Source organism: Salvelinus alpinus, chromosome 3 (assembly GCF_045679555.1).
Source record: "Salvelinus alpinus chromosome 3, SLU_Salpinus.1, whole genome shotgun sequence".
NCBI classification, from domain to species: Eukaryota; Metazoa; Chordata; class Actinopteri; order Salmoniformes; family Salmonidae; genus Salvelinus; species Salvelinus alpinus.
This window is the reverse complement of record NC_092088.1, coordinates 87,812,542-87,825,122: the sequence shown is the minus strand read 5'-3', so window position 1 is coordinate 87,825,122 and position 12,581 is coordinate 87,812,542. Positions and strand designations below refer to the sequence as shown.

At 42.8% G+C, this 12,581-nt stretch overlaps 1 protein-coding gene across 3 annotated transcripts in view; it reads right to left on the bottom strand.

Moving 5' to 3' along the window:
• Positions 1-3,399: 3,399 nt before the first annotated feature.
• Positions 3,400-12,581, bottom strand: part of LOC139571488 (protein sidekick-2-like) — a 659,762-nt gene continuing 650,580 nt past the window's right edge. For 2 of the 3 annotated variants that reach the window (XM_071394417.1, XM_071394416.1), the window contains one exon: positions 3,400-4,766. In XM_071394417.1, coding sequence (XP_071250518.1) covers positions 4,317-4,766 — 450 coding nt within the window. In that variant the 3' untranslated portion in view covers positions 3,400-4,316. Of the gene's footprint in view, positions 4,767-7,388; positions 7,446-12,581 lie in introns of all 3 variants that reach the window. The other variant, XM_071394415.1, reaches the window with a different exon arrangement.

The window sequence follows — 12,581 nt, the reverse complement described above, 5'->3', positions numbered from 1 at the left end:
TCTCTGAATGTCCGTGAGTGAACCAGCCCGAGCCCGGACGTGAACCCGATTGAACATCTCTGGAGAGACCTGTAAATAGCTGTGCAGCAACGCTCCCCATCGAACCTGACAGAGCTTGAAAGGATCTGCAGAGAAGAATGGGAGAAACTTCCCAAATACAGGTGTGCCAAGCTTGTAGCATCATACCCAAGAAGACTCAAGGCTGTTATCGCTGCCAAAGGTGCTTCAACAAAGTATGGATTAAAGGGTCTGAATACTTATGTAAATTTGATATTTCTGTTTTTTATCTTAATACATTCGCAAAAAATTCTAAAATCCAGTTTTAGCTTTGTCATTATGGGTTATTGTGTTTAGATTAATGAGGGGGAAAAAACAATTTAATCAATTTTAGAATAAGGCTGTAACCTACCAAAATGTGGAAAAAGTCAAGGGATCTGAATAGTTTCCAAAGGCACTTTATAATTTCTATGGAAAAATATTAAACAGATTTTAACTCTGACTTCATCCACACATTAGACCACTGATCACAATGCTAGCGGCCTACCAATTCAGACTACTCAACACAAGTCTCCAATTGATTCCTTTTAACTGGCATCGTTGACTAACATAAAACTGTAGCAGACTACATGTGACCTTTGCTTACCATAACTGCGTTGAATCTCAATCTCACGTTCACAAATCTCCAAACTAGCTTTGCGGCACTGGCAGAGGTTCCAAAATATAAACTGCTACTCACTGTTAACAAAACGGCTGATACATTGTGTCCGCAAAAGCACTCAAGGAAATAGGCATTTGCAACGTTGTTCCATGATGTTACACTAACAGAAGTGAGAGCAGGATTTTAAAGATCCGCAGGGAATTGATAAACCATGGTGCTGAATCTCCGCTACTGCGGCCATTTGCTTTTCTGTTTGTTTAGCGCAGCATCAGACTACATTCCCTAAGACTAAGGCAACACAGTAAGCGGCAGGTATTCTAGCGGTTAACCTTTTGTCAATAGGGGGAGCTGTTAGCATTATTTTTTTTTTTACATTTCCAAATTAAACTGCCTCGTACTCAATTCTTGATCGTACAATATGCATATTATTGTTATTATTGGATAGAAAACAGTCTATAGTTTCTATAGGAGTTGAAATTTTGTCTCTGAGTGGTACAGAACAATTTTTACAGCACTTTTCATGACAGGGTTCAGATTTCAGAAATTTTTACCTCTGATCTGGGGTCTGTTTATAAGGCCACAGTGAATGCTATGAAGAAACCGACACTACCTACGTCTTCCTCTGGGTGTCTGTACGTCATCACGTTTTCAATGAACTCGATGGGACGTTCACAGCCATTATAAATGACAAAAATGTACAGAGACCCCTCTTTCTCAACGTGCGCCTCAAGCGTGAAGGCCATCGGACCTGTCTCGTTCCAAATCGTTTTCTAACCAGCTATATTTCTCCGGTCATGTTTTCAGTCGTTATAGTTGTTAAAAACATCATAATGTAGTTAATTTGAAACGTTTTATAGCAATTTATATCCGTTTAGTGCGATTCTGAGGAATTTATTTGTCGTGCACTTTCTAGCTTTGGGAACGTTTCGCGGTCTCGGTCGTTGTTAGTGGACATTTCGAAGGACAGAGGACATCTATCGACCAAAAGACGTTTATAACATAGAAAGGATACATTGCCCAAGAATATGATGGAAGATCAGCTCAAAGTAAGCAATATTTAATATGATAAACCGTGTTTCTGTCGAAATATTTTAAACGCATTTTTCGCCATTTTGTTTTGTATAGCTTCACTTGGCCAACCCTGTATTGAAAAGTAAGGATAATTTTAAAAATGTAAATCAGCGGTTGCATTAAGAACTAATTTGTCTTTCGATTCCTGTCAACCCTGTATTTTTTAGTCAAGTATATGATTAGCTTTTAATTAAACTAGATCACTCTGATAGATGACGTCAGACATATTGAGGCTTGATTTCCTAGTATTTTCATTGTGTAACCACGGTTTTGTATGGCTAAATATGCACCTTTTCGAACAAACTGTATATGTATGTTGTAAAATGATGTTACAGGAGTGTCATCGGAAGAATTCTGAGAAGGTTAGTGAAAAAATTAATATCTTTTGGCGGTGATTACGTTATAGCGCTCTTTGGCTGGAATCGATGCTCTGGTAACGTTTTCACATGTAGTATGCTAACTTATCGATTTATTGTGTTTTCGCTGTAAAACGCTTAGAAAATCTGAAATATTGTCTGGAATCACAAGATCTGGGTCTTTCCATTGCTATGCTTTGTCTATTCTTATGAAATGTTTTATGATGAGTAAATTGGTCATACACGTTGCTCTATCTAGTAATTCTAGTGGATTTGTGATGGTCGGTGCAATTGTAAACTGTGATTTCTACCTGAAATATGCACTTTTTTCTAACAAAAACTATCCTATACCATGAATATGTTATCAGACTGTCATCTGATGGTTTTTTTTATAGGTTATTGGCTATCAATATCTTAGTTGAGCCGAATTGGTGATAGCACCTGAAGGAGTAAGAAACTGATGGAGTTAGAATAGTGGTGTATTTTGCTAACGTGTTTAGCTAATAGATTTACATATTTTGTCTTCCCTGTAAAACATTTTAAAAATCTGAAATGGTGGCTTTATTCACAAGATCTGTATCTTTCATCTGGTGTCTTGGACTTGTGATTTAATGATATTTAGATGCTACTATCTACTTCTGAAGCTATGCTATCTATGCTAATCAGTGTGTGGGGGGTGGGGGGTGCTCCCGGATCCGGGTTTCTGAGGCAGTAAAAGTTAAGAGCATTGGGCCAGTAACTGAAAGATTGCTGGTTTGAATCCCGAGCCGACGAGGTGAAAAATCTGATGTGCCCTTGAGCATTTCACTTAACCCTAATTGCTCCTGTAAGTCCCTCTGGATAAGAGAGTCTGCTAAATGACTAAACTGTTGTCAAAACAACCACTACTTGGCCTCATTCCCATGATAGTGAGAGGAAAGGACCAACAAGCTTTCCGTCAATGGTAGGCTAAAATGAACTAGGCTGTAATAACCTCCGGATATTTTACAAGTCGGCCAACAGTGCTTCATATGCCTACATTAAAACTAGATTACATCAACGAAATAGTGTGGTGACTTTGAGAACTTTTAGTTGATTAAAATGAAAGAAAAACAAGAAACTGTTAGATTCCTGTGTATATTTTTCAGTGGTAGAATTATGTCAGATTTCCTTCGCTGGTATTATATGCTTTTAAATAGCACTTCCGCTTTCAACAGGAATACTGGGATGCCTGAGAAGGGCTTGTAAGGGAACATTTTCAGGAAAATATGAATCCCTAGTTATAATCAACCATGGCATGTCTGATCCACTAAAGGACACAAAGAACTTGCAGACCAACCTCAACATTTTTACTTCAGACATACAGTACATTTCCCATATCTGCCAAGGCAGGCAGGCAACTAGGAACTTGGTGTACAGCACAGAGATGTGACCTGCCTGTGACATCGAAATGCTGTCAGACTCAATAGTGCGTACCCTATAGGCCAGGCCAGATAACTCGCTGAGGATCATGGTCCATAGGTTAAATAGGGGGAGGTCACTAACATATCTCACATTAACACCCAGAAACTGAATTGACCTAATTGGACAGGACTGGGCATGTAAAGACTGCCAGTGGGCTCATTTCAGCCTCAATCTCCCCCTTCCTTCTCACTTTCATTACTTTGTCTTTTTTATACCCTGTTCCTCTTTCCATCCTTCAAACTCTACTCATTTCACTCGCTTGTATGGCTCCATTTTGGGATCCCAGTTTCATTGGTGCTTGTTATCCGAGTGTGGATTGACGCTATGACACTTATCGTCTTGTAGATATTTTTTTCCAATAAACTCTTGCCTTTTTACAGTATCTAACTAAATTATTATCTTGTTGTATGTGTGTAGAAGTGTAACAATGAAAAATAGAAAATAAACAATACATTGAAACTCATGCAAATCAATCAAACAGATCTTGTTCTCAGCAACTGTCTCTTGGTTAAAGAATGGAAATAAAACTATACCAGCACACACACACAAGAGGAACAATGTACTGGAATAAAGTATGTCACTTCTGTCCTGTCTGTGTACAGTATGATCCTTAAAACACAACTCAGTAATAAAAAGAAAAGAAGAAAAACAAGTAAGAAAAAACGGAGAAACAGAAATCAATATGGTGGATTCCGAGGGTTTCTTTTGTGTTGGGTATTTACTTTCTAGACACGTTGGGCAGCAGGGTGGCTTTTGTTTTCAGAAGGGAACACAGATCCCTCTCGGAATCAAACGAAGGAGGAGAACCCGGCGATGGGGGCCCGAGATCCAGGGGCTGGGCTGGGGCTGCTGGGGGGCCAGTAGGACAGAGTGTTGGAGTGGCTGGGAGGGGTGGAGTTGGAGAGCTGCTGAGAGGGGGTGGGAGTCCGGCTGCCTTTAGGCCTGAACAGACTACCCTGGCCCTGGGGTGTGAGGCCCTGGGGTTGACCATGGGGCTGGGTCTGGGGTGGAGGGGTGGTGGAGGTGAGCTGGGGTGGCAGTGGGGGCAGGGGTGGTGACGGGGCGCAGGGCTCCGGGTCACCCGACTCTGATTCTGTGTAGTTGTAGGCCTGTGCCCGGGACATGCCCTTCTGCTGGCGGCGCCAGGAGTTGTAGTAGGTGGGGTCACTGATGTAGTGGCTCACAAAGGAGTGTGTCTTCTGTCTGTTCTGGTCCACTTCGTACTCACTGTCACTGCCCTGAGAGGGGAGAAGGAGGAGAGGGGAGGGGAGAGGACGGGGAGAAGGAGGAGAGGAGGGGTAGGGGGAGAGATGGAATAGGGGGAGGGGGAGGGAGAGAGAGGAGATGTTATCAGCACAATACCACATATTTCTCTGAGAAGTTAGAGATGTGATAATGTGTGTTATTGGGAGGTTCAGAGCACAGTGTCTTTCAATAACACACACACACCACCATACACACACACACACACCACCATACACACACACACCACCAAACACACCCACCACCAAACACACCCACCACCAAACACACACTATTGCTGCGGGTGATTCCCTGATCCACCTCTAGGCAGACAACACCATTCTGTATACATCTGGCACCCTTCTTTGGACACTGTGTTAACAAACCTCCAAACGAGCTTCAATGCCATACAACACTCCTTCCGTGGCCTCCAACTGCTCTTAAACGCTAGTAAAACTAAATGCATGCCCTTCAACCGATCGCTGCCCGCACCCGCCCGCCCGACTAGCACCCACTACTCTGGACGGTTCTGACTTAGAATATGTGGACAACTACAAATACCTAGGTGTCTGGCTAGACTGTAAACTCCCCTTCCAAACTCATATTAAACATCTCCAATCCAAAATTAAATCGAGAGTCGGCTTCCTATTTCGCAACAAAGCATCCTTCACTCATGCTGCCAAACATACCCTTGTAAAACTGACTATTCTACTGATCCTCAACTTCGGCGATGTCATTTACAAAATAGCCTCTAACACTCTACTCAGCAAACTGGATGCAGTCTATCACAGTGCCATCTGTTTTGTCACCAAAGCCCCATATACCACCCACCACTGCGGCCTGTATTCTCTCGTCGGCTGGCCCTCGCTACATATTCGTCGCCAGACCCACTGGCTCCAGGTCATCTATTGCTAGGTAAAGCTCTGTCTTATCTCAGCTCACTGGTCACCATAACAACACCCACCCGTACGTAGCACGCGCTCCAGCAGGTATATCCCACTGGTCATCCCCAAAGCCAACACCCCCTTTGGCCACCTTTCCTTCCAGTTCTCTGCTGCCAATGACTGGAACAAATTGCAAAACACGCTGAAGTTGGAGACATATCTCCCTCTCTAACTTTCAGCATCAGCTGTCAGAGCAGCTTATCGATCGCTGCAGCTGTACACAGCCCATCTGTAAATAGCCCATCCAATCTACCTATCTCATCCCCATATTGTTTTTATTTACTTTTTTCCTCTTTTGCACACCAGTATTTCTACTTGCACATTATCATCTGCACATCTATCACTCCAGTGTTAATTTGCTAAATTGTAATTACTTCGCTACTATGGCCTATTTATTGCCTTACCTCCTCACGCTATTTGCACAAACTTTATATAGACTTTTTCTATTGTGTTATGGACTGTACGTTTGTTTATTCCATGTGTAACTCTGTGTTGTTGTTTGTGTCGCACTGCTTTGCTTTATCTTGGCCAGGTCGCAGTTTTAAATGAGAACTTGTTCTCAACTGGCCTACCTGGTTAAATAAAGGTGACATAAAAAATAAAAAAATAAACACACACACCCACTACCAAACACGCACACACCTCGAGAAATTACAATTCGCTCAGAACAGGGTAGCACGGCTGGCCCTTTAAAGTACACGGAGAGCTAACATTAAAAATATGCATGTCAATCTCTCATGACTCAAAGTGGAGGAGAGATTGACTTCATCACTACTTGTTTTTGTAAGAAGTGTTGACAAGCTGAATGCACCAAGCAATCTGTTTAAACAACTAACACACAGCTCGGACACCCATGCATACCCCACAAGACATGCCAGCAGAGGTCTCTTCACAATCCCCAAGTCCAGAACAGACTATGGGAGGCGTACAGTACTACATAGAACCATGACTACATGGAACTCTATTCCACATCAGGTAACTGATGCAAGCAGTAGAATCAGATTTTAAAACCAGATAAAAATACATATTTTGGAACAGCGGGGACTGTGAAGAGACGCACGCACTCTACACACGTACATTGTAATATTGTTGTATGGTGGTATTATATATTTTGTATTGTAGATATGTATAGTGGTGTAATATTGTTATATGATGTACTATTTTATCTTTTGTTTTATATGTAATGTAAGTGCCCTAATGTGTTTGGACCCCAGGAAGAGTAGCTGCTGCCTTGGCAGCACCTAATGGGCATCCCCAATTAAATAGAAAACTACACACACACACGAAGAGGCTGTCTACACATGATCATGATTGGAGAGGAGGATGAATCATCACTGGACGTGCAGAGTATTCAGATCATCAACCCATCAACTGGGGTCATAGGTTGATTGATTGGGTTTAACATTACATTTACTATAACAACCACACGTTGAGCTAACCTATACTATGGGCATTCATCACATACAGTTTAACACTAGGAAGATACAGGAGAGATATCACAGGATCCAAGAAATGTCTAATTGAGGAGAGGAAAGGAGGGGAGAGGCGGAGGGAGAAGGAGAGGAGAGGTAAACAGAGGAAGAGAGGAGCAAGGGGGATGGGGGCTAGGGACAAGTCAGTCTCCTACTACCAGTCTGCAGACACACAAGCATGCAGAAAGCCACAGAACCTCACCCAGTTCAGTGGAAGCACACGCAGACCACCCGTCCCATATGAGAACACCAGGGCCTCCTATGGGTGACATGGACAGAGACATGCATGGTTTAAAACGCCACAGTACAGTATGACAGCCACCATGATCCCTCTGTGGTTCAGATCCCTCCTTGGAACCATCATCATCTCTTAAAGAGGCACTTCAAGGGTACAACTCAGATGCCTTAATAATATAATAATACAATATGACATTCAGCAGACACTTTTATCCAAAGCAACGTAGCGTGTGCATAAAACGTTCGTATTGGTGACCCCAGCGGGAACAAAAGCCACATAAGACAACTGGACCCTTATCCTACCAGTTAACCCCGACACACACCATGAAACTGATCTGACAAACACACCATGAAACTGATCTGACAAACACACCATGAAACTGATCTGACAAACACACCATGAAACTGATCTGACAAACACACCATGAAACTGATCTGACAAACACACCATGAAACTGATCTGACAAACACACCATGAAACTGATCTGACAAACACACCATGAAACTAATCTGACAAACACACCATGAAACTGATCTGACAAACACACCATGAAACTGATCTGACAAACACACCATGAAACTGATCTGACAAACACACCATGATACTGATCTGACAAACACATCATGAAACTGATCTGACAAACAAGGTGAAACATGGAAGAATGTATTCCATGATCATCATTCACAACCTTAGGATGTAGGCTACCACCCAGTGCTTCTATCTATTTCATTCAAACAATCACAACAGGAATTTGGGTATATTTCCAATAAGCACATTCTAGTTGCTGAACTCCTCCCTTGTATCTTTGCTAGATGCCTGGCATATGCTCATCTGAATCATGACACCAAGCAATCCAGATGTTAAACAAGAAACAGCTCTCTCATTGGTCACTCGGTAGGGTCTGTTCATGGTCAACCAACTCTCAGCTCTCCTGCTTTGGTACTACTGCACATGTGATACAGATCACCACACTCATATCCATCCTCTCCTGCACCGTCCCAACAAGTAAGTGTGTGTGTGTGTGTGTGTGTGTGTGTGTGTGTGTGTGTGTGTGTGTGTGTGTGTGTGTGTGTGTGTGTGTGTGTGTGTGTGTGTGTGTGTGTGTGTGTGTGTGTGTGTGTGTGTGTGTGTGTGTGTGTGTGTGTGTGCGTGTGTGTGTGTGTGCGTGCGTGCGTGCGTGCGTGCGTGCGTGCGTGCGTGCGTGCGTGCGTGTGTGGTAGGGCGGAGAACAGGGTTGACATACTGGATTGCGTCCCACCCCGGCCCACCCTCACTAAGGCTTTGGACTGTGTGTGGAACAGATGGTTTGTTCTCCTACAACATTATCATCCACCCCTCCCTTCCTCCCTCCATTCCACATCCTTGTTCAAAATAAACTCAAGGGTCCTATTGTGGAATCTACACTAAAATAAGATTAGTTAAAATACGCCTTGAGGGGCCTTAGTCTGTGAAACAGTGATTCATTCGAACACATTAAAAGGCTAATTAGGGGAGATGACTGCTCTGAATGGGCCAAGGCCTTAGGCATGAAACTACACAGTCCCCAGGGAGTTACCCTTCTATCTGAGGATAATAGAGAAACAGACACCAGCCAGTGGCAGATCCCAGACAGGATTTGCATAGTTAGGATGTTAACTATCTAGACAGATGAAGATTTCATCTCATTAATGGGTGTAAGATTTATGACAGCCGTTTTTCGCAGCGGAGAGTGGTATCATTTCCAACGTTAACAGAAACATAAGGTTTATGTTTTATGGTGAATGACTTCTCAAATCTGCTGTTGTCGACAACACTACTAATAAGTTGAGGGAAACTCTATGTCTTAAAAAGAAAACAGAGGGAATAACATTCAAAATATGTCAGAAATCACATCTGACCTAGTTGTCCTAGAGACAAAACTCTTAAAACCAAGAGATGGAGACAAAACTCTCAACATCCAGAGATAGAGACAAAACTCTCAACACCCAGAGATAAAGACTTCACAGAAGACTACTAGACTTTTCAGGAGACTACCAGACTTTTCAGGAGACTACTAGACTTCTTAGGAGACTACTAGACTTCTTAGGAGTCTCCTAGACTACTCAAGAGACTACCAGACTTCTCAGGAGACTACCAGACTTCTCAGGAGACTACTAGACTTTTCAGAAGACTACTAGACTTCTCAGGAGACTCCTAGACTTACTTCTCTGGAGACTCCTAGACTTACTTCTCTGGAGACTCCTAGACTTACTTCTCTGGAGACTCCTAGACTTACTTCTCTGGAGACTACTAGACTTCTCAGGAGACTACCAGACTTCTCAGGAGACTACCAGACTTCTCAGGAGACTACCAGACTTCTCAGGAGACTACCAGACTTCTCAGGAGACTACCAGACTTCTCAGGAGTCTACCAGACTTCTCAGGAGACTACTAGACTTCTCATGAGTCTCTTAGACTTCTCAGGAGACTGCCAGACTTCTCAGGAGACTACCAGACTTCTCAAGAGACAACCAGACTTCTCAGGAGACTACCAGACTTCTCAGGAGACTACTAGACTTCTCAGGAGATTAGCAGACTTCCCAGGAGACTCCTAGACTTCTCAGGAGACTCCTAGACTTCTCTGGAATTTCCTAGACTTCTCTGGAGACTCCTAGACATCTCAGGAGACTACTAGACTTCTCGGGAGACTCATAAACTTCCCAGGAGACTCATAAACTTCCCAGGAGACATTAGACTTCTCAGGAGACTCCTTGCCCTTGTATAGATGGTCTGTTGGGGCCAGAGTGGAATGCATTGTGGAGTCTTTAGTGCTGTTCTATCCATCAAACATTGTGAACTTTATCTTGAGACTTGAGGTTGTAAGAACCCCCCATAACCCCTCCATAACCCTACACCCCATAACCAAGAGAGTTGGGGAGAGAAGGAGTGAGAGAGAGAGCGAGATACAGAGAGAGTGAAAGAGAAGGTGAGAGAGGATGAGAGAGAGAGAGAGATACAGAGAGAGGAGGGAGAGAGGAAGAGAGAGAGAGAACACTGTACATCGTTACAACACTGTGTATAGACATTGTGACATTTGAAATGTCTCTATTCCTTTGAAACCTTTCTGAGTGTAATGTTTACTGTTCATTTGTGCTAGTTTTTTTTCACTTTGTTGATCTATTTCACTTGCTTTGGTAATGTAAACAATTTCACACAGCAGGTAGGAACCCCAAGCAGCAGGTAAACACTCGGACAGTACAGAGGGAGGGGGAGTGTGTGTGTTTGTTTGTTTGAGTGTGTATTTGTTTGAGAGCATGTGTGTGTGTGCACGCGTGCGCTTGTCGTATGTGTATGTGTGTCTGGTGCGTGTGTACCTGTGTAAATATGATTTTAAAAAACATATTGAGTCCCTTGCGAAATCCCCTAAAATCCAGCTGTACATCATTTGAGACAGGGATTTAGTGTGACTAGGCAGTTCTAATCCCCCTCTGCACACGCAGCAACTGCTGTTGTTTATGATGAACTAATCAGACAGATGTGACAGATTTTGCTCTGGGCTTTTTATCATGTCTTAAATGTCTAACATAACATGCATTTGTGAATATTATGTCATGAATTATAGTCAATCATTATCAGGTATTTCCTCTTTGTTTAAATACATTTTTTTTTTTTTATGTTCTGCATTTCACTAAGACTCTAGCTAGCATTACTCAAAGCCTGTTCTATTTTTACTTGGTTCCAGGAAGTGACATCATATGACTTAATGGTGTTTCCAAAAATGCTACAGATGAACCCTCGGAGCAGTTCCAGTCGAAACAATCCTCTGTGTTGTCATGGGAGACAACCATAACACAGCAGACATGTTTCTCTCTGTGGTGTCTAGGTCTGCGCTCCAGCAGCCGGACACATCGTCCAGATACTGTATGTTCTTTCATCTCCCATGATGAAGCAACACACGGACTGAGCCCCAAATGGCATCCTATTTACTCTTTAGTGCACTACTGACAAGGGCCCATAGGGCACCATAAAGGGCACTATGCTATAGGGCACTATGCCATTTGGGACGCACACACTATCTTCAACCTCCCATCGACTCAGATGAGCTCACTCCATTCTCAACTGCTGATTTCTATCCAGAGTGTCACACACACAAACACACAGTGACACTGACAAAACAAGCTGCATAAGGACACACTGTCTACTGGCTTCTAAAGAGTGTGTCTTGTCTACCTGCCGCTAGCCCAGGTACAGCTGTGGTGGTGGCCCGGTTGCCTCAACAACCCCGCATTAACTTCTTCTTCTAAATCCCTTCTTAACTTCTTATGGCTGAAGGGGCAGTATTGAGTAGCTTGGATGAAAGGTGCACAGAGGTGCCCAGAGTAAACGACCTGCTCCTATGTCATAGTTGCTAATATATGCATATTTTTATTAGTATTGGATAGAAAACACTGAAGTTTCTAAAACTGTTTGAATTATGTCTGTGAATATAACAGAACTCATATGGCAGGCAAAAACCTGAGAAGTTCCACTTCCTGTTTGGATATTTTCTGGCGGTGCCAGATTTTCAACCAAGCTCTCATTGAAAATACAGAGAGATATGGATGGGTTTTCACTTCCTACGGCTTCCACTAGATGTCAACAGTAAATAGAACTTTGTCTGATGACTCTAATATGAAGGGGGGCCGAAGGAGACAGGAATGAGTAATCACTTCCATGAGGTGCCCACGCATTGAACTGGCGCGTTCATGTGAGAGGGAGCTCCATTCCATCGGTCAATTGAAGTCGATGTAATTCTCCAGTTGGAACGTTATTCAAGATGTATGTTAACAACGTTCTAAAGATTGATTCAGTACATCGTTTGACATGTTTCTACTGACTGTAACGGAACTTTTGGACATTTCGTCACGTTATAGTGGACGCGCTTTTGAGACTTTGGTTAGGGAGTTTGGTAAACAATTCGAAAGTAGCTAATTGGACATAAATAACGGACATTATCGAACAAATCAAGCATTTATTGTGGACCTGGTATTCCTAGGACTGCATTCTGATGAAGTTCATCAAAGGTAAGGAAACATTTATCATGTATTTTCCGGTTTCTGTTGAGTCCAACATGGCGGCTAATTTGGCTATTGTTCTGAGCTCCGTCTCAGATTATTGCATGGTTTATTTTTCCGTAAAGTTTTTTAGAAATCTGACACAG